Source organism: Heterocephalus glaber, unplaced genomic scaffold (assembly GCF_053883595.1).
Source record: "Heterocephalus glaber isolate CG9 unplaced genomic scaffold, H.glaber_assembly_v1.0 deba00000281, whole genome shotgun sequence".
Taxonomy (NCBI): Eukaryota; Metazoa; Chordata; class Mammalia; order Rodentia; family Bathyergidae; genus Heterocephalus; species Heterocephalus glaber.
This window is the reverse complement of record NW_028258139.1, coordinates 14,747,418-14,775,382: the sequence shown is the minus strand read 5'-3', so window position 1 is coordinate 14,775,382 and position 27,965 is coordinate 14,747,418. Positions and strand designations below refer to the sequence as shown.

The following is a 27,965-nucleotide window of genomic DNA, read 5'->3' as shown; positions in this document are numbered from 1 at the left end:
AGGAAGAGACTGTTACAGCAGGTTAAGGTAGAGAGGACTAGGACCCCAAGTCAAGGCTTTTGAGGACACTCGGGTCGAGCACCTGCAGCACCGTCAGTGCCATGCTGGACACGGAGACCTGTGTAGCACTTACCAATCTGCAACAGTATGGGTGTGACCAATGCTGTTTCCATGGCGTAACAGAATTCCCTGCCAAACATCACTGCCCCATGCATCACCCACAGGCGCATGGGGATTCGGTCTATGGACCCCTCACTGATGGTCTCATCTCGGTTCTCGGTCTCCGGGTTTCCAGGTTTCTGTGGGTCTGGCAGGGGCACAGGTAACTCTTGCACTTGCATAGATTCTGAGTCAGCATTCTGTGGAGCCATTTTCATTACCACCAAAAAATATATATATATATTCTAACTATATAAATAATACTATCATATCTCTTTAATGATAAATTAAGACGTCTCGTTCTGCTCCAGGTGAGCTCCTCAGGCAGGCAACACTTATATTCCTCTTTGTACAAATGGGTGTCTCAGCTTCTCCGCGTTGCAGGAGACACGCAGCAAACAGAGGGTTTTTGGTTGGACTGTAAACATATGGCTTGCTGGTTCACTGCGAATTAGAGTTAAAAATCCATAAATGCCACTCAGTTAATACCAGTTTCATCATCATTACTGAAGAGGCGCTGCAGTCACTTCTCTTGCTATAGAGAGGTGGGAAGGTGACAAACACAGGTGGTCCTCTGTGAATCCCCATCGAGTGACTGGAGGATCTGCAAAAGAGGAAAGACACCCAGCCAGAGTCAGGGGCGGCCCTCTACATGGCCTGCCACAAGCTGCCCACCCACTGCTGGAACCTATGTGCTCCAGGGGCTGGTCCTTGCCACTAAGAACCCTCTCCAGGCCCATCCCACCCCTGGCTGGCTCTCTGACGGTGTTTGTACAATGGACACCTGACCGCTAGAGAAACATCATTTACTCATGCGGGACTTAATCCTGGGTGGACAAAGGCGGTACAACCAAGAAAGGTGGGAGAAGACAAGGAGATATAAAAAAGCCAGCAGTGTTTTTGCCCTTTGACCAAGAATAACACTAGCACCTCTGTATCCTCTGGTATACAAGTATTTCTCTGTACGCCCTTCCTGACCGTCCAGTATTATGTTGAGGGGGCAGCTGAAAAACAGCCACAGAGGGACTTTTTTTGTCCACCAGGAAAGGCGACAAAGAAAGATGGATGATGACAGCTGGGCAGAGAGCAAAGACCCAGGGCTGGCCACAGCAGGGAGCTTCAAAGTCTGTACTGAGGCTGGGATCTTCACTATCTGCCATCTCGGGCAATGATCCTTGAACTATGTGGCTTACAAAACCTGCAAGTTATAGACCCCTCTTCCTAAAAATATGTACATATGGGCCAAACTTCCTGCAACACGTGGCATTCTTAGGGACTACATAACCCCTAGAGCCCCAGTCCTAAAGTCTCCTCCATACCCATTCCTGTGAGCAGCTTGTGACATAGTCAACCCGGATGAACACACCACAATATAGTGTGAATTGCTGAGAAGTGACTGGAAATGTGCCCCTAGAAAGGCTCCAGGAAGAGAAGGCCAGTCATCCCTCTGGGAAGCAAGATCTTCAGGAGGTGGACTCCAGATAAGGGGTCCCACCTGAAGTGCTGCAAAAAGAAGGGCCCTGAAGTCACACAGAACACTGTCAACATTTTATATTAAAAGCAGGTCTGTGGGCTAAAACTTTACTGAAAAGTTTCTAACAACTGCTTTTGATAAAAAATAAATCTAGTAACATCCATGCAACCAAAGATGTGTTCTGATTAGCCCCTCCTCCATTTCTGAGGTAAGGGCAGAAACCTCAAGGTACCAGCTCCACTTAGACTTTCCCAAATCCCAGCATGGCAGGGCTTCTGGGATTCAGTAAGAGCTGCTCCTCCCAGAGCACTGGCTCTTTCCATATGCCCTCTCTTGCTATAGCTGAAACCTGATTGATTCCCTGAAAATCAAAGGGGCAATCCTAGCAATATACTTGTTTCCACATTCCCCAAACTTCATGGCAGCCCTCATCTGAAAATTCTTTCAAATTCACCAAATGTCCTCCAGCAGGTAAATCTCTTAAATAAAGCAGTGTTTCCAAACTATCACCCGCCTACAATCTTCTTTCCAAAGACTTTATTATGGAACCATTTCCAACTTAGACAAGGTAAACACTAGAGTATAATAAATCACTGTGCTTTGGCATCAACACTCTGCTACTCCTGACCTATGTCTACCATTTCTGAAGTGTTTGGATCCTAAGAGAAACTGGCAGGATTTTCCTTTTTGCAACCTTTCAATCTTACGCCAAAATAAGGTCACTGATTTAACTGCCTGCTTCTACCAGATAAAAGGGATCAGTCTCCAGCGAAGAAAGTATATTCTCACAGTCTGTGAAGTCTACATAGATCAGCTGTACTTTGCAATTAGCTTTCCAAGAAACCCTAACAACCTAGTTACAGACACCAAACACTTCTGCTCTGTAGGTCCTTTGTCCCACTGCTACTTCCATCCTAGGAGACTTGTGCCTGAAACGAAGATGTCTCTGTGCCCAAGTCATTTCAGCAACAGCTAAAAGTTAGGCAAGACACCTCTGTAGTAAGCGTACATGAATTATTCTAAGCCAGTGGTTCTCAACGAGGGGTGATTTTGACTGTCACAATTGGAGGGGCCGCTCCTGGCCTGCGATGCTGGTCAGCACCCTGGGGTGCACAGCTCCACAGCTTAGAATGCTCCAGCCCCAGACCCTACCTAACAGCCCCAGGCTGAGAAACTCTGTTCTAAGGTTAGTAAAGAAGAAAAGGGTTTTCTTTAAAAATGCTTGAGCTCTCGTTTTAGTTTGTTGAGGAATCTCCACACTGATTTCCACAGTGGTTGCACCAGTCTACACTCCCACCAGCAGTGGAGAAGTGGAGAAGAACCCACAGCCCCACCAGCATTTGTTATTTTGTTATTGTTGTTGGAGTCTTCAGTGTTTTCACTTGCATCTCATGAATGACCAGTGATGTTGAACACTTTTTCATATACTTATTTGCTGTTTCTACATCTTCAAAATGTCTGTCCATTTCAGATGAACCCTTATTATTTTGAGCCAATCAACTAGACCAGATGTGGCCAGATTCCCTGTAAATTTAGGTGATAAGTACTTTAGGCTGTGGGGCCACATACCGTCTCTGTTGCATATTCTCTTTTTTAAATTTTTTAATTTTTTTACAAATCCTTGAAAAATGCAAAAAGCCGCTCTCAGCCCACTTGGCAGTCCAGCAAGTCCAGGTCTCAAACCTGTGACAGGTGCTGACTTCCATCCCAGATGAGGGTCCATGGGGTCTCAAGGTCTCACTGTGGAATGGCTTTCCTCATGGCACTTTCTGGGGCTGGGGGGACAGCTGAGGGGAGGGGCTGCTGGGCCTCCACACCCACCCAACTTCACTGCTGCTGTTCTGTATAAAATGCCTTAGTCAGCATGCAAAGCAGAACTGGGAGGGGGGGGTGCCATGGGCCACACTAGCTGAGAGGTGACTTCGGAGGCCAGCCGGCAGGAGGGAATGCTGAGGCCATGCCTTCCCTGGGGCACAGCCTTGCCTAGCTGTTTACTGGGAAGAAAAGTTTGAGCAAGAATTGTTGGAGCCCAGCAAACCGTCGCAGCCTCAACCACAGGCCTCTGGTCACAGCTGCCACCAGGTCAGTTCAAGATGTCTTCATTTTACCTGGGAATACTAGGGAGTTCACAAAATTCAAGCACACAAGCCAAAGCACGGCGTGGTGGTGGAAGTCCCCAGTGAATGTGAGGACTCCACTGCAGCCAAGGTGGTCACTATGTGGGCAATTCTGACATGTTTGGGATCTCCCTACCAGAATTCTAAGAACTAGCTGAAAACTGGCCTTTTTGTGAGAAAAACCGGCCTTTCTGAGGAGAAAGAAGAGCAGCTAGACATGAAAGCTGTCTAGTCCTTGCTTGAGAGCATGCTGAGCTGGCTACCTCCACATGGTTAGGGTCAGGCAAGTATGAGCACTGTGGGCTCAAACCGACGGAGACCAGCTACATATCAGCATGTCTGCACATGGGTCTTCTGAGAAAGGATGGCCTAACTAGGCTCAGGGTACCTGTTTCTGGACCATGCACAGGACAGGACTGTAGTCTGCAAGGAGTCTGGGTGTAGGTTCTGGTGGGAAAGTGGAGGAGTCACCTTCAGAGCAGATGCCTGCCTCCAGTCACTTGCCTTCTTTAGTCTCACTCCTCATGGCTCATCCCACAAAGACCCACCTGCCTGAGGACACCATGTCCGGGAATCTCACTGCCTCTTGCCTCTCCCACTGGCATCTCAAGTGACCCGGGTTCTTCCCTCTCTCCTCAAGGGTCTCAAATGGGTTTTAAATAAGGCTAAATTAACTACTAGAACAAAACTATCTCACACTGGTGAACAATGAATTTCTTCAAAGACAAGCAAAGATCTGACTAATCCGTTTTTAAAGGCTAGCACCATGGAAGTTAACATTGATCAGCTCATCAGCTGGGTACCACTTATATAGCTACTGTGTCCAAAATCCTTACTTCTTCAAAGCCTTGGGGATTGGTAAGAGTATTAAGGGTACCACAAAATAACAAAAATATAGTTCCATACTTGGAAAAAAAGGGTCATATCATGTATCAAGGAGTCAGTATGGGCACTAAAGATCTACAGAGTGGAGCTGTGGTTAAAGCTGATGCATGAGAACCAGTACAAATAGTTCTGCTTCAGGGCCATGACCAAAAGATGAATGCCTGGGTCCACAGCACACAGCAGAGCACAAGGGTGTCAGCCATAAGGACCCCTGGTCAGGCAATACACACAACAGACTATACATTGTACAGGTTCTACTTGGCCACTAGTTACTGGTAGAAAACAATGTGGATAGTTTCAGACCTTGGATCCACCCGTATTCTTGTGTATGGTGTGAAGGATCCATTTTAATCCTGTCCCAGTGGCCATGTGGGTATCTCAATGTGATTTATTTAAAGCCCATACCCAACACTGAGATTTCTCTCTTACCAAATAACTAATTTCAATTCATACTTGGGTCTATTTCTCAACCTTCTAGTTTATTCCCCCCATATGCCTGTCTAGTTCACAACAAACAACACAGTTTGTTTGGTCTGTTTTAAACAGGAAGGCATTTAGGACCTCCAATCTCTACCAGTGTGATTCACGGCCCCTTTTCCCAGCACATTCTTAATTGTTCTTCCGTGTTGGTTTTCCAGAACTTTATGAGCACATGAACTTCAAAGAGCAGTCTGACTAGCTCTAGTGGAAAAATACTTTTTTGATATTGAAAGGGGGGGGTTCCATTAATTTTATAAATTAAGGAGAATTACTATGTTTTACTACTGTGTCATCCGTCTTTCCATGTGTATGAGCCACCCGGGTACCTCTGGGAGCCCCTGAGGAGTCCACCTGGGCACCCCTGGGCTCTGTACACTTCCTGAGTCTATTCCTAATGACTCTTATCACTGTCATTTTCTCTTATCACTGGGATTTTTCTCTTCTTTTACATTTCCCAACTGGTTAGCTTAGACACATGAAGACTGCTGAGTATTTCTGATTCATTCAGTCATTGTGTCCCTCTCGATCTAACGGTAGCTATTGACTTTTACAAGTTTATTAGCAAATTCCTTTACTGTCTGAGAATGGACAAAAAGAAGAATATAATCAAATTAACAACAAATCTACAAATCATCACCAAAATATGCAGAGTCCTCCACTTAACTTGGTGGCGGACCATGTTTCCAAAGCTCAGGTACATGTTTGGGTGGGGTCATCTATTTCCCCAAAGCTAGTGTTGAGGGCACTGTGTAGCCTCATCTGTCACAGCCTGGATTTAATGCAAGCACAGGGACTTGAGCAAAGCCCACACAGTGGATGGCTGTGACTGTCTTGGAAACAGACCCCGAAGAGCTAAAATTCTTTCCTTCACAGCCTCCCCCAAGCATTCGAGCTCTGGGTCCCTCCATCATGGATCACAAAGAGGAACTGAAAGACTCTTTGAGAAGCAAAAGAAGGAGCAAACAGGGTGGGGCCCAGTGACTCCCGACCAGAGGCAAGGCAATGGTGTGTCAGCACATTTTCAGAAAGAACTGTTGGACACCATAAACCAGGTATGCTGTCACAGCATTATTTCCATCATCCTCTTAGTGTATGCAAACTGTTTTCTTCAAGGAAGATGATTTATATGAATACATTATCAATGACATTGAAAAACACTGAAACAATTCTTCTGAAGGATACAGTTTAAGCATTGCAACATTCTGGGAGCAAAGACTGCTCCTCCTCAAGGCACAGGCAGCTCTGCAATCCCAGAGCCTCCTCCAGGCTGCTCACAATGTGGATGAGTTTAGAGTAAGCTGTGACCTCTTCTGGAATCTTCTATTCAATACCAGTAAAATGTTCAAGGCAGGTTTTCCCCAGCACAGAAAAAAGCATTCCCCTTGGAACTTGCTCCAGTGATTGTTCAGCATTCAGTGACAACAATTTTGTTATGATCTGCAGATGCACTCACACAAGTGAAACGACAATTGTTCCAATCAACAACTTCCTCTATTGTCCTGTTTCTAATTTAAGGACAACTGATGCCAAACATGTGACTTCCCACAATTTGCTGTGTGGAAAAAGCTGGCTGTGAACTTAATCTCATCAAAAAGTTAGCGGAATGGTAATTTTTGACAAACACCCCAAGCTTGGCTTAAAAGTTTCAGGCAAACATAACTATCATAAGATTCAATAGTACAGTAATAAGAAATTCAGTAACTCATGCATTCTGGAAAGTGGCCCAGCAAGCACTGACATGTGTTGCGGTGTGACTTCTATTGCCATGTACACACACTGTACACTAGCAGGGGTTACACACTCTGTGGGAAGCAAATGTTTTGGAGTGATTGGCTCACTGAACAGCTGTTTGTTATATCCACCATTTAAAACAGGCACAAATTGGGGGAACCTACCCTCAAAAATCCCATTAGCATGGTAGATGCTGAACTTACTATGTGGTTATGTCCTGATCAAGCTATCACAAGTTGAAAATATCCTATGCTAAAAATGCATGGGCTCCACTCACCCAACTGCACACCCAGGCTCACTCAGCCACACAGCACCCTGTAAGGGGGGTTTTCCTGTGTGAAAGCTGGTCTACCCTGCCTGGCATCCAGAGAGCAGCTTACCATGTCACTAGCTCAGGTACAGATCAAAAGTCAAAATTCAAAGTACAGTTTCTACTGAATGCCTACCACTTTTGCACCATTATAAAGTCAAAAGACGCTGAAGGGGTCCATTGTAAGTTGGAAAGCTATACTAACAATTTCTTAAGAAGACACTAGCTATTAACCTCAGAGGCCCTGTATCTCACTAACCCTATTTTACTTGTCCTCACTAGCATCTCTTTCCAGATGGCTGTGAGTAAGAACAACTTACCTATAACACAGAAGCCAGCAAAACCACACAAATGACAGCCCAGAATAAAGAAAACCTGCATTTGGACAAAGAACATAAAGAAGTGTAAAATCAAATGAAGCAACTTCATAGTACCCTTGGTAAGAATTAAATGCAGCATTCTGGCAGTTCTGCTTATATATTTCCTGAAAAACATTTAATGAATTCCACTGACTTCCAATATAAAAATCAATGTATTAAAAGAATGAGAGGACAAGCCACAGACTAGGAGAAAATATTTCCCAAAGACACATCTGATAAAGGTTATTATCCAAAATATGCAAAGAACTCTTAAATCAGTAAGAAAACAACTTGACAAAAAATAGGTCAAAAACCCACAGTGTGGGAAAAAATCTTCACCTGCTCTTCCTCAGACAAAGGTCTACTATCTCAAATCTATAAAGAATTTAAAAAGATCAGACCTCCCAAATTTAAAGACCCAATCGAAAAATGGGCATCTGAAATGAACAGACATTTCTCAGACAAAGAAGTAGAAATAGCAAATAAATACATGAAAAAATGTTCAACATCACTGGTCATTCGAGAGATGCAAATGAAAACAACGCTGAGATTCCACTTCACTCCAGAAAGAATGGCTGCTATCATGAAATCAACCAATAACAAATGCTGGCGGGGCTGTGGGGAAAGAGGAACCCTGCTCCACTGCTGGTGGGAGTGTAGACTGGTGTAACCACTGTGGAAATCAGCACGGAGATACCTCAAAGAACTAGGACTGGAAGTCCCATTTGACCCTGCTATTCCACTGCTGGGGATCTTCCCCAAAGAATTAAAAGAATCATACCACAGTGATATATGTGCGCCCATGTTCATAGCAACACAGTTTGTAATAGCTAAAACTTGGAAACAGCCCAAATGCCCATCAACTGGAGACTGGATAAAGAAAATGTGGTTTTTTAATAAAATGGAGTATTACTCAGCCATCAAAAATGAGAAATTAGAGACATTTACAGCTAAGTGGATGCACATTGAGGCGATACTCGTAAGTGAAATAAATAGGACACACATGTATAAATACTGAATAGTTTCTCTGGTGTGAGAAACTGAAAGTGTAAGTAAGGACTAAATGTATAATAGGTAATGTGAAATAGGAAAAAAAGGGGCAAAGGGGAAGGAAGTGGGAGGGCTAGGGGAAAAGATAGAAGGGAATGGGATTAATATGAGAAAATGGAAAAATAGGAACAAAATCTTTGTAAATAGGGAGGACTGGAGGGGTTGAAGGGAGGGCTGGGCAAGGGTGAAAAATAAGAACCAAGAGAGACTATGTAAAGGTGCAAATTTCCAATGATGAATGTCATTATGTTGTATACCTAAAATGTACCAATGATTAGAATGAATAATCGATAATGTAAAATAGGAAGAAAAGGTCCAAAGGGGTAGGGGTAGTGGGAGGGGCAGGGGAAAGGAAAGAAGGGAAAGGAAAAATGATGAGAAATGGAAAAAATGGAAATAAAGTCTGTGTAAATAGGGAAGGGTGGAGGGCGTGAAGGGAGGGCTAGGAATGGGGAAAAAAATAAGAACCAAGATGCATTATGTAAAGGTACAATTCCCAATGAGAAATGTAATTGTGTTGTATACCTACAGTGTACCAATAAAAGAATTTAATACAAAAAAAAATAGGTCAAAGACTAACAGACACCTCACAAAAGATACACAGACATAAAAGATGTCCAAGTAAGCATATGAAAAGATGTCCTATATCCTATCCAACTAAAACAACATGCCACTACACATCTGTTAGAATGGCCAAAATGCAGTGCAAGCACATCACCAAGCACCGGCCAGAACGGATAGCCACAGAACTCTCACTGACCACTGGTGGGGATGCAAAATGGGACAGCCACGCTGAGTACAGTTTGACGTTTTTAAAAACTAGCTGGGGATTTAGCTCAGTGGTTCCGCTGCCTGCCTTGGAAGCGCAAGGTCCCAAGTTCGATCCCAGGTACCAAAAACAAAACAAAAACAAAAACAAAACTAAATATACTCTTACCCTGCAACCCAGAAGCAAGCTCCTTGGTATTTACCCAAAGGAATTGAAAGCTTATCTATGCAGATGTTTATTGCAACTTTATTCATAATTTCCAAAATGTGGAAGCATCCAAGATGTCCTTCAGTAGGTGAATGGATAAATACACTGTGATACAATCAGACAACAGAACATCATTCAGCACCAAAAAGAAAAGAGGGATCAAGCCACAAAAAACACATGTGGGCTCCTTATATGCACACTGCTAAGTGAAAGGAGCCAGCCTGTGTGATTCTAACTCTACAACATCTGGAAAAGGAAAACTAGGGAGACGGTATAAAGAGTGGTGGGTGCCTTGTTGAATAAGCAGGGATCAGGGGATTTTAGGGCAAGGAAAATACTCTGTATGATGCTATAATAGTGCACATTTGCCTAAAGCCACAGATATACAACATCAAGAGTGGACCAAAGGCAATCACATGGTGGAGTATGCTTGGAGAAGCTTTCCATGCAACTGGCTCACACTGCAACAGTCCCAAGCTGCATTTACTTGCCCCTAGGTGTTATGTGTGCCACCTTCAGGAAACTAGGGTGGTCTCAGGCATGCACAATTAACACAAATTCAAATAAAGCACGTGAGTTTGTGGCATCCCCAGAATATACAGCTGCTCACCACTGTGGAGTCTGAGCTAGAATAGCCTAGGGGGCCTTCCTGGGCTCCAGCTGGGTCCATGGTTCCTCTTAGGAGGGCCTAGAACTCCACTCCAAGACTGAGTGTGAGGCACTGCAGGTCTGAGGCCACATGCCCTGCTTATAGAGACTGTGTCAGCTGGTGTGTGACCACACCCCCTCTTACTCTGACAGTGTCCCAGTCTGTACAATACTTGCTGCTACTCCAATTGCCATGCCTGATGTGAGTGAGTAATCAAAGCATAGCCAGGCCTCAGTTCTTCAATGACCTAGCCACCTTGTGCCCTGTGTCACACAGTCAAGGACATCTCATAAACTAAAAATCAACATCTGCCACATACCACAGCCTCTTACTTGCACTCCTCTTGTTGATGAAGGGGGAAAAGGTAAATGGCCAAATTTGTGTGTGCACATGTCTGTATCTACCTGTGTGTCTGAGTGTGTCTCTATCTGTACTATATATGTGGATGTTTGTGTCTGTGTATGTCTCGTGCATAAAACACTCTTGAGTATTAAGGAAACAAATCAAGCTAAAGCTGGAAAAGGATCCCAAGGAGGGAGGGGATCACTACACTAGTCAGTCTCATTAAAGGATTCTTGGTGGATTAGCATCCCGACACCACAGGACTAGCTGGCCATGCAGGGACCTCTAGCACATCTCCTTTACTAACCACAAGTGCCACTTTGTCCCTGGGGACTGGTTCTTCTCACACTAAATAAGGCCCTGTGGGTCTCCTCCTGCTTCCACCAGGCCCTCTCCTCAGGCCTTACCCACACCCTGGGATAAGATACCATGAACCTGGCCAAGAAGCAGAACTACAGGCTCGCTGCCTATAGGACGGGTGGCTATTGAGCCCTCCTCCCTGGCCACCTGAGGGACGCAGTCCAATTTCCAAGATCCTGGGGGCCCTGTGTCTTCCCAGGCAGTGTAGGCTCCCAGGCTCTTCCTGAAGGGCCCATCAGATCCAGAGGCTCGTGCTGCAGGTGACCTGAAGGGCAGGAAGCACACACACAGGCCCCTGGGTGTTCAGTACCCACCCTGAACCACACCACATGATTCTTAGAAGATACAGATTCACAAGCACTGAATTCAGAGGCCAGGCCAACCATAATCACTCCACTAAAACAGGAAAACCTGGGCCGGGGATTTAGCTCAGTGGTTTCGCCACCTGTTGCACAAGTGCAAGGACCCAAGTTCGATCCCCGGTACCAAAAAATCAAAAAACAAGAAAACCAATTCTGAGAAATTCTGCCTGTTTGTGAAAAGAGCAAGATAATCACAGCTCAGAGACAGTTCACTTCTCTTTTGGACAGAAAGCTGAGACTAGCACGTCAGCAACACACAAGTAAAGATTACTTTTTAATTTTATACTTAGAAACTGGCATACTGCAATGTAAGTAAATTTCAAGACACACACCAACACCAGAACTAATTAAGCCCCCTGAAAAAGCCATTGTACCCGCCACATAAATCATAGTAGCATACACTGATTGCATACCTATGTGCCATTTAAAGGACAAGAACTTCTGTTCTTTGGTGAGGCGACAAGAGCACAGGGGCTCTCAGGACACAAAGAGTCAGGTCTATCCAGCAGCACGTGGAGAGCTGCCTCTGAGTAGGTCACCCAGACCCCTGACATCCTGCCCAGCCTGCCTGGTCTGCACCAACACAGCCCAGCAGGCCTGTGGAAAACCAGCTGGCAGACCTTGGACAAGTCCATTTACCTTTGCTGGGTGTGCTTTCTCAGCAGTAAACTGTAGACACCAAAGGATCCTACCACAGCCCGGGGGCTTCCCGGTTCCCTGTGACTATAGGTAAGCCCCTCCAGGTGCCCACGCTGGCCAACAGCTGCACCATCCATTTCCTTGTGAAGTCATTTACTCAGTTGGGTCCCCCACATCCACGGCAAGATGGTGACCCTACCAGCTAGCAGAGAACAAGACCTGCCACATGTACTCAGTGCATCTGAAAACAAGCAGATGAAAACCTCCTGGCACTGACTGCAAAGTCTACGAAAGGCAACATAAAAGACCTGGCTGAAACTGTCCTCTTAGTTGTTGACACAAACCCTTCTAATGCGTGGGCTCACCCTACACATCAGGCCAAGGGAACTCACTGAGAACTGTTACAGTTTAGATCTAAAATGTCCCCCAAAGTTTCATGTGTCTGAGAGGTGACTGGATCTGGGGGTGCTATACTTATCAATGGATGCATCCATGATGAATTCATAGCTGAATGTGCTGTTAGGAGGGTCACTGGGGTATAGGACCTGGAAAGTTACACTCCTGTCCCCACCTTCTCTACTCTGTTCCTGGTTGCCATGGACTGAACAGCTTTCTCCCACCATGCCACTTCTGCCTTGGAGCCAGCCCAACATGGACTGAAACTGTGGGCCAAAATAAACCTCTACTCCTTTAAGTTGAAGGTTTTGAGTGCCTTGTTCCAGTGACAGGAAAGTGACTAAGACAGGAACCAAGCCCTTACTGGATAAGCACCTAGAGGCTTCCCAGATGATTCCTCTGGCAGCGGACAACCCTCAGGGACTGATGCAGGTCTGGGATAAAGCTGATCAGAGCTATTAACTTGAAGTGGCCTGGCACACCCATTTCGGGAAGCTACTTTTCCATCTGCAAAGGAAAATATGAGAATCGCCAAGAGAGCTGTGGGATGCTACCAGGAATCCTTAAGGACTTATGGGGCAGGGAATGTGCTTACAGACTGGTCCAGACATTCAGAACCCTATCTCTCAAGAAAGATGCACGCAGCTGCACCATGGGGAATAGTCTCTACCTGGAGGGCTAGCCTAGTTGAAAAACAGAGCAAACAGAAAGCATCAGGTAATTCCCTTCCTCATCCCCTTCTAGAAGAAGCCAGAACCAGCTCAGCTTCTCTCCACCAGATATTGTCTTGCGATCAGAATCATGGAAAGAATTAAGTTTGTGAACTGAGGTACCAATGTATACAGAGGCCAACATATCAAATGGAATTAGCTTGCCTCTGTCCACCAGCTCACACCAGGGCCAAGGGTCAGGAGCCTGCTGGGCTCTGCTTCCAGTGAATCCAGAACCCCACGATGTCAACCTCCATGTCTGCCTGGGTCACCGCAGAAGGGTTCTAATTAGCCTGACAGCTTCACCCTTAACCCTGGATCCATTCTCAATATTATAACTAGGAGAATCCCTTAAAATACCACGTCAGAGGACATCCTTGCCTCCAACTCTGCCCTGGATCTGAAGTGGCTCCCAAAGTCTCTCCAACAAACCTCACTGGCTTTCTAGTCCCTGGCTCTGCTCCACCTCTGCTGAGGCCTCTGTCAGCTGCCCCTTCCCAGCGGCACAAGTTCCAGAGATCCTGATCACATAGCCTCTCTGCCAGCACTGCCTGCCCCTACCAGCCAATAGCATACCATCAAATCAAAAAATCAAGCACAATGGTGTTAAAGTGAAAGAGAGGCAAACTCTACGAACAGGTTTATCTGATGGCAAATATTTTTAATATGGAGCCAAATTCAAGTGCTTGTTACTACACTTTCTAGAATTTAGAGGCAAGCAAAGCACAGTGGCAGGTGCCTGCAGACCCAGTCTTTCAGGAGGCTGAGGGAGGAGGATGACTTGAGCCCACAAGTTCAAGGCCAGCCTGGGCAATAAAACAAACTTCATCTCTTAAAATCAACAACGACAATAAAACTATGCAGTCAAAACACTTAAGGGGCAAGGCATTAGGATTTGAAACAAAAAAATGCTAAAACAGAATCCCCTTTCAAGTTCTAAAACTATACCAAATATCACAGCACTTAGAAAGCAAGTATCAAAAGCTCATTGGGAAGGAAATTACCCGGAGACAAAGACAAACAGCCCCCTAAAGAAAACACTGCACCATTTAGCTTCCTTACCTCTGATCCTTGCAGTTTCCCTGATTTGCACAATCAGCTGAGTAAGAGGGTTTTTGTTTTTTAATTAAAAGGCAGTATGGGTTTTTTTTTTTCCTCTCTTCTTTCTAAATATTGCTAGCACTGATTTGCTAGTTGAAGCCACTAGAGTCAGAATGAAGCTTTGGCTGCCATGGAAACAGCAGCAAGCTTTTAAACTGCACAGCTCCTAGAATCCCAGCTAGCCCAGGATATCTAGATTACAGTGCTGATCTAGGCCAATAAGCAACTGCAGCCAGAAGTTCTAGCACAAGTGAATATTTCTCTGAATTGCTGATTACTCCATCCAGGAGAAAGGCCAGGTTGAAATAAACTCAGTTTCTATCATCCATCATTCCAAAGACAGAGTGAGAGGCAGGTTGCAAATCACCTAACTGCACACAGAACGACTGAATGGTATAAAAATGAAAATACAAATTCCTCACAGTACATATATATAATCAAGACCTAACCTCAAAGATGGCATAATTAAGGAATACCACTGTGAAGACTGCCAAGATGTAGCTAAGCCCTTTGAGGTACTCATGTGCAAAATCCAAATCAAAGCGCTTCCAGATCCTACTGTATCCTAAAGCAAAAAGGATGCAAAGCAATGGAAGCAAAAACTGGAGACCTGACTAACAATGCAGAATTACTTAGATTATTGTACACGTGTAACCAGATACACCCAAGGAACCAGCATTTCTAAAGAGGGAAAGTCTCAAGTATATACCAGTCCCCCTTACCCTCAGGGGACATATTCTGAAGTCTCCAGTGAATGACACCTTGAATAGTACAGACCCAATTGTGTTTTCTCCTATACGTGCACAGATGTAATGCTTTTCTGTATTTGCACTCACACTGCGGTCATGACTTCTGTAATCTGAAGGTACAGCAGCAAGACTAGCATGATTCTTTTCCTTCTTCACAATTTCATGGATGGATGATTCATTCTCATTGTAGATCACAACAATCTCAGCAATTTTGGCCCTCATAATGTTGGTAACTTTCACTTAAAAGTGCTTTGAAGGTTCTCTTTGGCATATCTCAACTGCCAACCATCACTCCTGCGCTTTATTAAGGAAACTAAGGGTTATCTGAACACAGGCACTGCCATACTGTCGATGTGATGACCGAGAGGCCTATTAAGTGACTAACGAATGGACGGCATATAGAGCATGGGTGCACTGGTCATTCAAGCCCCAGGCAGGACAGGGGAGGACAGTGGAAGATTGATTTCACCACACTATGCAGAATGGGGAACAACTGGATAAACTTGCAATTATTCCTGGAATCTTCCCTTTGATATTTTTATCAACCTCTGAGATGGCAGGTAACTGAAAACTATAACATAAAACAGTGAATAAAGGGGTGCTACTGTATTTGAGAAATGTTAAAATTAAAACTAGTTTTTAAAAACCTCCAGTTCTGGTGAATGAGGAAAACTTACCTATGGCTTTAGCTTGGGGCTAGATTTGTTCCTACTTCCTATAACCAAACAAACAAACATTTACAAAAGCCACCACCAGCATTCCTGCTCAGGCAGCCAGGCAGCCAGTCACCAGTACTACTCATAAAACAGCACAGCCCCACCCATCTCTGAAAACAGGTGGAAGGTGACCTCTGGGTAGGCTCAGCTCCTTGTAACTCTCTGAAGCCCATGGCCTCTAGCGCTAACCCACTGCAGAGGGACAGTGAAGGGAGGATCAAGATGGCCACCTCCTCTCCACCTCCCCTGCCGCACTCAGGGAAGCAGCTGGGACTGGGGCACACCTTAGACAAAGGAAGGGCACATGGGCAGTAGGTTCTTTAACTGCGTAAATCAGAATAAAAATCCAAGTATCTCCATACATCCACAGAGGAGCAACCCCTTAAACCTGATGGCGCCCCTTTTTCTGTGATGAGGAAACTCAATTCTCGTACTTAATGGACAACCCTTCAGCTCTGGGGAAAGTTGGCTCTTCAGGACCAAGTGTTTCCTGAGCACATGGGCAATGTGTGACCATTACAGTGCTCTGGAGATACAAACAGTGACTTCCTAAGACTGCAGGCCAGGTCAGGACATTAACATGCATTAACATGTGCACAAATTTCACCCTCTGAAACTCATGGAAAGAAACAAAGTCACACAGACAGTTAACTTGCTACTCCACCAAGAAGCCTCAAGTGCCCAAAAGAAATAGGTTAGAAATGGCCGTATCCACATACAAAATCATGCTGTATGACTGTTTGTTGATAGAAAATACCTGATATTTAGTGTAAAAGCAGGAAACAAATCAAGTGCAAACTATAATCCCATGAAGGTTTAAAAAAAATAAAAGTATGGATGTATAGCAAAAGCTGTTAATTTTCTTCTCTTCAGCTTTTTTTTTTTTTTTAGCAGCACTGGGGATCAAACCAGGGCCCTGTACCACAAGTACTCTTCTACTGAGTTACATGCCCTGCACACTGGCCTCAAACTCATAACTGTTATACCTTAGTCTCCCAAGGAGCTGGTATTACAGGTGTGTGCCACTACCCAACAAGGTATTATTTGTGTGGTTCATAGGTTCTTTCTGCTTCAGTAAGACCTAAACTTTATTTTAAAACTAAACAGTAAATTATCTTTAAAAGTAGGTTTTCTAGGCCCAGGGATTTAGCTCAGTGGTTTCGCCGCCTGCTGCACAAGCGCAAGGATCCGAGTTCGATCCCGGTACCAAAAAAATAATAATAATAAAAAAAATAAAAGTAGATTTTCTGAGCTGGGCAATGGCACATTCCTATAATCCTGGCTACTTGGGAGACTGAGGTGGGGGGTGTGTGTCAAGATTTCAAGATCAGCCTAGGCAATTTTGTGAGATTCTGTTTCAAAGTAAAAAAACAGAAACAAAAACAAAACAAAAAAAACACTGGGGGTGTAGCTCAATGCCAAGGGCCTGGGTTCAACTCCCAGCACCATTAAAAACAAAAACAAAAAAGTCTGCCTACAGACTGAAATTTCAGTAGGTTCATTTTCTTGATCCAGACTCAAAGCCAATTACCAAGAAACAACATAGAAGCCTTCCGCAGCCCAGCATCAGCCTTTAAGGTAACAAAAGAGCACCCCACAGCCCAGGAGGAAGGCGCTTGGGAGGAGCAAGGTCCTTCACTGGAGCTCTCCTGCAGTTCCTCAACCACAGGGCCACTTATGTGGGAGCTCAGAGCTCAGCCTATGCCATACTTTCACCTTCCATATCAGACCAACAGCAAGCAGCCCTCCTATCACCACTGGCTTGATTTGCCAGATTCTGCCATAATGCCCTGTACTATAAGTATCCATGGGTTGGCCCAACCACAAGGTCCTGTGCAAGTCATAGAGAAAGGAGCCAGCCACTGTCCTCTTCTCTCCAGGGTGAAGAGGGGGAAGAAGAGCCTGGTCCTTCAGCTTGGACAGGCTTGTTTGGGATCGAGAAGCCTACTCTGTATCTGCCTGAGGCCCACATGGTACTAGGCTCCTGAGGCCCACAGTTTGGGTTTCTCAGCTGAAGACATCAACAGGCAGCTTTCCAACTCAGTAACTCTGGGGGCTAAGGGTCCAGGCTAAGCACTGCCCTGCAGATCAGATCACAGCCTGGGCACCAGTAGAAGAATGCTGCCTCCCGCAAAGCCAAAACATACCAAAGGACCAAAGTGGCTAGAATTCCCAGCCACATGCACTCATCTGGCATAGGTGTCATGGCAGGATGGCTCAGTATGGGCCAGAGGTGTGTGTGTTACCTTCCCAAAGCTGCACATGTCAACCTACATGTGCAGAGAACATTTCTCCTGCCATTCTGGCAGTCCTGCGACCATTACCAGAATCTTCCACATCGGAATGCTTCATGTAAATTTGAGTCACACAAGGATCAGACCATAACTACAACCACAGTGTTGTAAGTAAAACCCATTTCAAAGAATATCCTCTGATTGTTACTCTGAGTATGAAAGCCTTGCTGTTAGGCACCAAAAGGCAGTTCATGACACTGAAGACGCGGAAGCCCAAGAGCTTGAAAACCTAGGAGAACAGGTAAGCTCAGCTGCTGCAGGGGTCTTTGTATCCATCAACAGACAATACTGACTCCACATAAGGCCAAGTGACAATGTGGCCTGGAAGTCTACTACTGACAGAGCCATGTGCTGCAAGGATCACAAGTGAGGCACTTCAAGTTCTACCTCTTTCAAAAACAAGGTAATTCATGTAGAAGTCACTGCTTTTAAACACCACATTTCTGCCTCCAATCTGGAGGCTCCCTGATGCCCCTCTGCATGCCTGTGTCTCTCCTTGGAGCCATTCTGGGTGGTGGACCTTGCACTTGATGGTCTCAACACCAAGCAACATCTGGGCACAGTCACATTAATTAGAAGGCAAGTTTTCTCTCCAGGATCTCAGAGCATCCCCAAACAACTTAGCCCATGGACATCTTTCACACACAGTGACACCCACAGCCAGCAGGCACAAACACCTCTGTGTGTGTGTGTGTGTGTGTGTGTGTGCACGTGTCCAGGCCTCAGACAACCAGCTCAAAGTGCTGGTCACACCCAGGGCAAGAGTGGGGCAGAGAAGGGGAGGAGAGGCAAGCAAGTAATAAGTGTGTCAGCTGACTAAAGAGGAAGTCCTGAGGCTCTTACCAAGGTCTCACAGGGCACAAACACATTCCATACGCCTGACTGCAAGCTGCAAGTGCTCAGGCAGGGGCTACTCTGATATGTAACACTGCACCAGGTTGGGGCCCCATTCCTGGCACATTTTACTGCCAGGCACTGTGGGGGTGGGGCTTCAGACTCCAGGCCAGGTGCCTCAGACCCTCTCTGTCCTCAACGAGGCCAGCCTAGCCAGCAGATCCAGGCTTAAGACCTTCACCTTGCCTCCCCCAGCCTCTGGGTAAAGCGGGCAGGGTGGAGGGTGGGCTCTCTTTGGACCTTTCTCCTGCTCTCAGCCTGTATCAGGCCCGACACAGTGATTCACACCCCTCCTCCAGCACCCGGACAAAGCAGGAATAAAGAATCAGGCGCTAGCTCCATCCCCACTGCCCTAGGGAGCATGTCCTAGCCTCCTGTCCACCCACTCAGAAAGTCAAGGGCAGCTGCTAGGTACAAGACGGGTTCTGGAGGAGAGCCAGAAGTGCCATGTTTACTGAGAAGTTAACATGCTCAGGAAACAGTTCCATTTTTTTAAAGGAGTTTATTATCAACACTGTTGTCCTTCCAAGCCCCAGTCTCTCACACCTCACCTTCCTCACCTTCTCCACCTTCCTGTGGTGTACATCACTTGCTCTGTACATACCTGTGGAGAGCACGTTTTCTCTCGGAAACAAGGTCACTCTTATTTTAAAGTGGCAGTCCATAAGGTTGGGGGCTCCGTACAAAAGTCTGCCTTCCTGAAAAGCCTGCTGGTCATAACTGGAGCAACACCTGGACCTGTGGCACTCTCAGGGTAGGTCTTGCCTCAGCACACGCCAGTGCCTGCCCGCAACAAACAAGACCCACTTGGATAAAGAAGCCTTTACACAACAGCCAAAACAATTCCATCTGTTAACAAAAACTAACTGTTGAATTAAAGATTGCAAGTTCAGACATAATCTGGCTGCTGTAAACAGTGCCTCAGTTTATCAATGTAACAATAACTCTCTTTCAAAGATTAATAAAGTTCTCTGAAAATACTCCACACTCCAACATTTTTAAGATACTTTCCAGGATAAATATTAGCTTGGGACTTGCCTACATGAGAAGTGAAAGCTGCCAAAGAAGCAGTTTTAGAAAGGAAGAAAAAAAAAGTCACAGCCAGTCACAGCAGTGGCCACAAGGCAGCAGGGTGCCTGGGCTTGGGCTGTGCTTGCAGCCTCACTGACTGCAGCTCCATTTTCTGGGGACTCTTCTCACTGCCAGCCTTCAGCATCTTACAGGGCAGGGTTGAGGTCCAAACTCTCTGGGCTCCCCATTTCCCTGCCCACTGGTCCTGGGGGTGGGCCAGCCACGATGGCAGGACTGCCACTCTGTTTCTGGGATGGCTAGCTCAATGCCAGGCTCTCAACAAACACAAAAGAGAGAAAATGGAGTTAATTAAAAGGAGAGATTTTCAGATACTTGCTGGGATGAAAGAGAATAAAGTGGCATTAAGGCTTAAATTTGATTTCAGATTAATTTCTAGGAAGACATTTAAGCAGTCCAGGTGACAAAGGCAATACAGTCACAGTCATGGGGGAGCACCAATCTTGGCCCTGCTGAGGCTGCTCAGGACTCCAAACAGCCAGGCTTGGACATGCTGGCTATCACCTGCAATGTATTTTTGCTACCAATTCAAGACTGACTTCAGAGTTACTCACCCTAACTTCACCCGTGACAGGTTTTTAAGTTTAATACAATGGCTAACAACTCACCTGGGAAATGCAAACATTGGAACAGAGGCAGCCACATGAGTGACCTAAAATGATGTTACCAACAGGTCCCCAGCTCCATTAGAGTACATTTCTCCTGGCCCAGGCATCTCTGGACAGAAGGAACTGCGTAGCACAACCTCAGCCTCAGGAGAAGGAAAGGTTTCGAGGTTATGACTCCTGATCCCTGCTCTTCCTCTCCTTCCCACGCACCCATGGAGGCAAGGCAGGCTCCCTCCCAAGAGGATTCTGGGTCTTCCACAGGTTACCATGGAATGTGTGTGAACACAGTATGAGAACAGGACCCCAGTCACAAGCTTGTCCCCTGTGTCAGCTCAGACCAACCCAGCCGCAGTTTCCACAGCTATAAATGGGAACAACACTACAAACTGCCCAGAGAACTGACTGCTACAGATGAGTGCCACCAAGTTCTCAGCAAGCAGAGCTGCTGCAATGGCAGGTCTATATGGGGAGCAAAATGACGGCCACCTCTGATGACACTCAAAAAGAAGTCATTGTCAATTACTGGGTAAGTTAAACCCTGTTCAGCTGCCTCAGTAAATAGATATGAGCCTTGAAAAAGATAAAAGAACAAAGACCAGTCTAGCTGAAAATGTAACAGCTACTTCATATGGACTCATTTTTGTTTGAAAGTCTCAAAAGAATAATTTAATAATGGTAGTATCATTGGTTTCATGAAGATTTTCACCCAGAATTGTTACTAAAAGGTACACATTTCTAGTTTGGATATACAAAATTTCAGGCTAATTATGTGTTTCTGATTGGTTATCAGACCCAGTGTGAGTAAACAGGTACAGAGGGGGCCACAGCGCTGCCAGCTCACTCACCAGCACTTAACACCACTCCTTCCCAGGCAGCTGCCACCAGGTAGCCAAGAAGGGGCTGGGGCCAGCAGCTGCAGTGCCTCACTGGAGCATGCTCATGTACTCTGTCACTGATCCCAGGCTGGCTTAGGGCAATAGTCTCAGCTGTAGCACATGGCGCTGAAAACTGCAGAAGCCCTGCCCTCCCAGAACTCTCAGGGGAAGCAGCCTGACTTTACATGCCACATGTTGGTTTTGGGGTAAATTACCTCTTGAAAAAGATTGCTGCTGCCACAAAAATACAAACTTCAGAAACTGCATGTCCAGTGGGCAAGAGGGCTGAGCCCTAGCTCTAAGGACCAGATATGGGCCAAGAGGAGTGGATATCTGAACTCCAGTCTCCTTCTCCGACCTCAGAGGCCTGTCACTCCTTCATGAGACAGGGAGGGGGTCAGGACACTCAGCTTCAGGCTGTCTTCTACGCACTCTGCTCCCGCCCCCAACACCAAACATTAACCTCCCCTGGTCCAGAGCTAACACCCCCTGGAGGTAGCAACACCCATGAGATCTGGGGCTGCATCATAAGTCTGCTGTGCTCCTCTGGGGCCTGACCATGCAGCCACATGGGGTCACAGGTCTCCAGGCCTGCACTGGTTCTGCCACCCCCAAGCTCTTATGGTTAATTCTCATCTGTACACCTAGAGGTTGGAGAAGCCAGACAGGATGAATTAGAGACCAGCCTGGTCCACTAGAGAAGATGACCCAAAGGAGGAACCTAGCACAGGGACCCTCAGGGATCCTCACAGACCTGCCAGCAGAGTTTTGGTCAGCAGCCTGGCCAGCACCAGGGATGACACCTATCTTGGCCAACCCTACAGATGTAAGGAGGCATCAATAAGCCATTACAGCTGCCTCTGGGATTTCTGCAACTTTACGGTTTGCTAAATCCAAACTCCACAGTGTCCTGCTACTCTTACTCCACAACCTCAACCCCAAATGATACCCCAAGTTCTGAGCTATGTACAGTCTCTGAAGCACAACACTTTGAAGGGAACCCAGACTAACACACTTCAAGAATACAGCTCCATTCTGCCAAGAGCAGGGGAACCCAGTACTGCTCCATGGGAACAGCAGCCATGCCCTCCCTGCAGGCACCAGGACTCTCACATCAGAGAGGTTCCTCCCCAGCCTGAAACTCAGGGCTCTCTTTGACTTCCCAGGGCCTGGAGCAGGCGTGAGAAGGCAGCAAGAGAGAGGATGACACTGAACCCTAGGCATCTTTTCCAGGGTTCCAGGCACCACACCAGCTCTGGTCTGCCTGCCTCTCTTTCAGAGTCCCTGGAGCCACACACACATAGGGCAGCAAGGGGTACAGCTGGCCAGCTTTGTGCTACCTGATGCAAAGCTTCAGGGACTGCCCTGCGGCACTGCTATGTGGCCTGAGGGCAGAGAAGACTGGCTGGCAATGGAGGTACAGGATATATCACCCTTGCTCTGGGTTCTAGAACCAGGAATATAAACCCTGAGCCCGCTTCTCTTGAGCATATGCCACTTAAAGACATTTAAAGAGTCGAGACAGAACATTTCTATGTGGACCTTAACAGTATGAACCGCTTAAACAAAGGCCAAAGTCATAGTTTCCTCACTACTTGAAAATGCACAGTAAGCACTGTGCTTCCCGCCCATGCCCCGTAACAATGACCTTCCCACAAACTAACTGCACTCAAATCCAACATCTGCAACCAAGTGAGGAGAACCCTGAGATCCAGGGTAGAACAGAGAGTCCCTTAGAGAGCTTGGCCAGGGGGCACCACAAGCGGAGCTAGACCGGAAGAAGGCAGGTGTATACATTCCAGGGGCAGGGCAACCCTGGCTCACTCCTAGGGTGCCTGCCAGCTCGTGCCTGCAGTACAACTGGCCAGGAAAGGAGGGGTGGCTGGTGGCACACTCTGGCCATCTCAGGATGGAAAGTTGGCTGAGGCTGGCGGAGCCGTCTGGTGTCTATAAAAATGTTCCTCCCAGGAGACAGCTGGAAACAGACACTCTGAGATACTTTCATTCTTTTCCTTATTTGCCACTCTGAAAAATAAGCTGTTCTTCCTATTCTGAAATGGAATATGGGTCAAAACCTTCTACACTGAACAGCAGCCCAAAGAAAAAGATCATCAAATCCAAAATATTTCCAGTTTGGCCAGTGCCCCAAAGTAACTCTACTCTGTTTACTTGGTGAGATCAGAACTCTCCTAGGGGATTAAAAAACCTAATCCCATACCAAGTCAGAGTGTTTATGGAGTTCCAGGGAGAGGGGTGGATGCCCAAGAGGCTTCTGGGCCCTTCCCCACCTGGGGGCTCTTCTTAGTCTTCATAGGGGACTGTGAGCAAAAATAATTGCCATGTCCCTAGCCATGGTTCCTGAGGCTTCCACTTAAGAGTATCTATTCTGGGCTCACCAAGATGTACAGAGGCTGCCGCACAGGTCTCTGAGCCTGGTGCTAGGGAAAGCCAGCTACCCAGCAAAGCCAAGTAATGCAGACCAGTGGCTGGCAAAGGCCAGCATAGGCCAACACAGAGCCAGCCAGAGCTGATGACAAAGTGCAGGGCCCACCTGCCCTGGCTGGGACATTCGCTGGAATAATGAGCAGCACTCCCCATTTAAGCTGGCCACAAATGAACTTGGTCCTCAGAGATCTCCAGGGACTGTTTCCAGTGCCACACCCAGCACATGCAGGAACACAGGTAGTATGTTCATGAACCTCCCCACGACAAGTGTGTTCAGCTTCACCAAACCATTTCTGAGCCCGCATTCACTGTGATGTGCTATGCTACTGCCCCATGGCCAAGTGTCCCATGTGTCCCTAGAAGATGCTCATCATTCCTGGGAACACACACACACACCACCAGAGTAGCCTGCCCAGACTGTGGTTAACACCCTGTGACATCTCACTCAGGGTACATCTGTGTCACCTCCCCAAGGGCATGCACCCAGTTAGATAAGCACTGCCCTGGGGAAGGGGATAGCAGACTAGATGGTAAGGAGGTATGAGCACATGAGGGAGGTATGAGTACACAGTCTGGGATCTGTAGCTCCCTGGAGCCTGCTTTCCATACCCAGGAGGTTTGAAAACAGGTTTCTGTCCTTCCCTGAGCAAATCCCAACGAGGCAATGATTCCCAAGGGCAAGTCCTCTGCCCTCCAGGACCACGAGGGGCTCCCCACACAGTGCTATCTCCTCCAGACAACCATGGCACATCGGCATGCAGGGCCAGGCAGGAGCTCCTAATCAGGTTAGGGTTGGGTATCTGGCCATGAACTGCACCCAGAGGAGTCATAAGGGACAGGAGACAGCCCAGCTCCAGCCCTTAGGAACCCACTGTGTCAGGTCCCAGCATCTGTGTCTACCCCTGTCCCCTAGGAAGGCAGTTCAGAGCTCACAGCTCCTCTTTCTTCCCATCTCTCAGCTGGAACTGGAGACAGAGAAGGAAAGGTGAGGTTTGTGGCATGTTTTGAAAAGGCTCCATCCTTGGTGTCACATGTCAGCCTCCTATACTCAAACTGGGCCAATCTGAGAGGCAGCCTCGTGCAGGTATTAAATGCAGACCATGATGCAACAAGGTAAGCATGCAGCCTGCAAACACATCTTACCTGGACCTTTACAAACAACTTCTGAGCATATTCTCTACTAAAACTACCTTAAAGCCTTCCAGAGAAAGATGGGTACAAAGAGAATTAATTACATTTCAAAAGCAAGTGTTTCCTCACACAGCAGCTCACCTCGGCAGGATACCTGTGCTACCTGTGCTACCCTACCCTTGTGCCTGTCACAGTGGGATCCCCCTCTAGTTTTTCAGACCTTTAGGCCTGGGAAGAGCCTCAGCCTCACTGCAGACTCACTGGAGCCCTGCCCCTTCTACTTCATCCCGTCTGCAGCAAGTTGTACACTCAGGAAAAATGGAGGCAGGTACTCTACCCCCTTAATACCTCATGAGGAAGCCAACTGTGGCTGGGTATAGCTCAGTGGTACAGCACCTGCCTAGCAAACCCCAGGCCCTGAGTTCAATCTCCAGCATCACAAAAACAATGAAGACAACCAAATTAATGGTTTGTATCAACTGGAAGGGGTCCTCCATTGTGTGCCAGGGCTCCACCTTTAACCAGATATGAATTCTGAGAAATCAGAACCCACAACAGAGCAGGAATCCCAGGCCAGCCCCACTGTGTGACTTGGCAGGTCAGAAAAGCAGAATGCAGAGCAGAAGCCACACACGAATGGAAGGGATGATCCTCAGAGGAGAAGGGCCTGCGGGCCCGAAGGAGGCCCATAATAGACAGCTGTAAACTCAACACACCTCACTCTATCCTCAAAAGACTAATTTTAACAGGGAGAAGACATAACCACAACTGACAAGACCTCCCTGGCAGATGCTAATTTATGACATTATGACTCAGCTGCCCTGATGGTCTGACAAGTGAGCTCACCTGGGGAGGAAAGATGCTTTCAAAGAGGAAATCACCTGCCAGGGCAAGAGAGCAGACTGTGCCCTCCTCTCCCCACAAAGGGCCTTCTTAGCTCTAGGTCCCTGTGAGCCCCAGGTGGGCCCCTCATTAACCCTGCAAGGTGAGTCTTTATGTTCAAACTCCTTCAGGGAACATCTGAGAGGCCAGGATGCTGATCTTCAGGCCTAGTTAGCTAATCAAACAATTAAGAACAGCCAGCTACAGATATGAAAATTAAAGTATTTGGTTTTTTTTAAAAAAGATACTCTTTGGGGCAACTCAGAAGTTTGTCAAGGAGAAAACAGGACCATAAAGGTCAGACGTGTCTTTCACCCATCACCCTCTCCAAGGGATGCTACCATGAAGCAGGCTCCCCACTGTGCCAAGACTGGTGGCCTCCAGAGGCCAGACTGGGGACAGCTCCCAAGGACCCCAGGAAGGAGCAGGTCTATCTTGCACCTCTTGCCAAGCGCCAGGAAGGTCTGCCCAGTGACAACCTCATGTTTCTCCCACCCTCCTTCACCCACTTGTGTGCCGCCAGCCCTCGTTAAGCCTTCATTATTTCTACCCCTCACAACCCTTCTTCCAACCAGGCAAGCTGATCCCCTCCCCTGCCAGTCACCTGTCTGCCCCTCAGCACCTGCATAAGGGTCCACACAGGAGGGACACACCTGCACTGACAAAGTCTACCACAACTACCTAGCCTCACACAGCAGCTGCTGGAACAAGTGGTCAAATGTGGCTCATCCGTGCATCTGTCCTGGGTCCCCGGCCGGCTGCTTTTTCTAAGTCAATATGAGATTCCCTCAGTGCAGAACATTGGGCTCTGCCTACCCATTCATCAGCAGGCACCAGCAAGCTGACTGCCTCCAGAAAGCCCTCCAACTCCCCATCCCAGGGCTCATGCCCTTTCTCAGGGGAGCAGCAAAGCCTTGTGTTCGGGTGAGTCTCTTTGGAGACATTATTAAACTGCTTCATGTACGTGTTCAGTAATTGTAGCTAAATCTTGTAAATCAGTTCCTGGGAGCCAATTTCTATTCTATTCAACTCTCACAGGCATCTAGTATGGAGAATCCTATTATTAGCCCCACTTTATAGTCAAAGAAACTCAGGCATGAAAGCCTAAGTCATGTGGAAGAAAGACGCAAGATTTGAACCCAGGCAGTCTGGCATCAGAGCCTTCTCCCCACTCTCTATTTGATCTATATGATCTACATTATCTCAGTAAGGCCATGGCCTTCCTTAGGGAAAGGCAGGACAATCTAACATGTTCATATATACAAAACTTTATTGTTATTTAAAAAAACAAGACAGAGTTGGTATTCAGGAATATGCCTCACAAAAACCACCTACGACCAAGGTAAAGAAAACCTTGCCAAGCCCTCGAGAATTCTATACAGACGTGATGGCTTGTTATCTCAACTCTCCAGGAGCAAGGCCAGCGGGGCTCTCTCCAATTCCTCCACATTCTTAATTATACAAGGTAGCTCTAAAGCCTGTTTAGAAAATTGCATAAGAACAGCCAGTACTGGCAAGTGAAGAAGCCAGGTCCCCACCCCCATGCTCCGCCCCCCCAGCCCCACCCAAGTTTTAGAAATGCCAAGAAGTCTTAATCGGCAGGCAGTTACTACATGCAACTAGGTCCAGAGGTCCTACAGAGCACAAGGAAATCCAAACAGTACCAAACATACCTGAGAATCTAGGTGGAGATGAAGGTTCACAAAGTTCATAAAGTTCAGTGAAGGAAGGTAAATTACCCAAAGAGGCTGCTGGGACACCTGGGCAGCCGTGAGCACTGAGCTGGCCCCACACCTCTCCACATATAACAGGATGAATTCAAATTGGAGTAGAGATTTAATGCAAAACTGAATGCATAAAAGTACTACCAATCTCGGTACTACATCAAAATCTCAAAGCCACAGAAGAGATACTGGTAACTATGACCACAGGGGGGGAAAAACAAAACCCAAGCAGAGGAGGAAACATATCACTATGAAGCAAGTCAAAGTCAAAAGACAGTGACAACACTCACAGTGTACTCCCTCACTGAAAGCCACAGGCATGGGCTGACTTCCTTTGAAGCCTGGATGACCAACAAAAAGTTCACAGCAAAGGGGATAAGCGGCTCTAAGGATGCTCACACTTAGTCTGTACTGAGACTCCACTTTCCGTGTACTGCATGGTGACCCACTGTGGGGAC

General features: G+C 46.8%; 1 protein-coding gene across 6 annotated transcripts in view; it reads right to left on the bottom strand.

The window, feature by feature from the left end:
• The window catches only part of Slc45a4 (solute carrier family 45 member 4), a 79,936-nt gene that overhangs the window by 34,652 nt on the left and 17,319 nt on the right, over window positions 1-27,965 (bottom strand). For 5 of the 6 annotated variants that reach the window (XM_004837883.3, XM_021251399.2, XM_013069532.3 and 2 more), the window contains one exon: window positions 134-763. In XM_004837883.3, the coding sequence (XP_004837940.1) occupies window positions 134-377 (244 nt within the window). In that variant the 5' untranslated portion in view covers window positions 378-763. Of the gene's footprint in view, window positions 1-133; window positions 764-19,357; window positions 26,990-27,965 lie in introns of those variants that run through there. The other variant, XM_087186978.1, reaches the window with a different exon arrangement.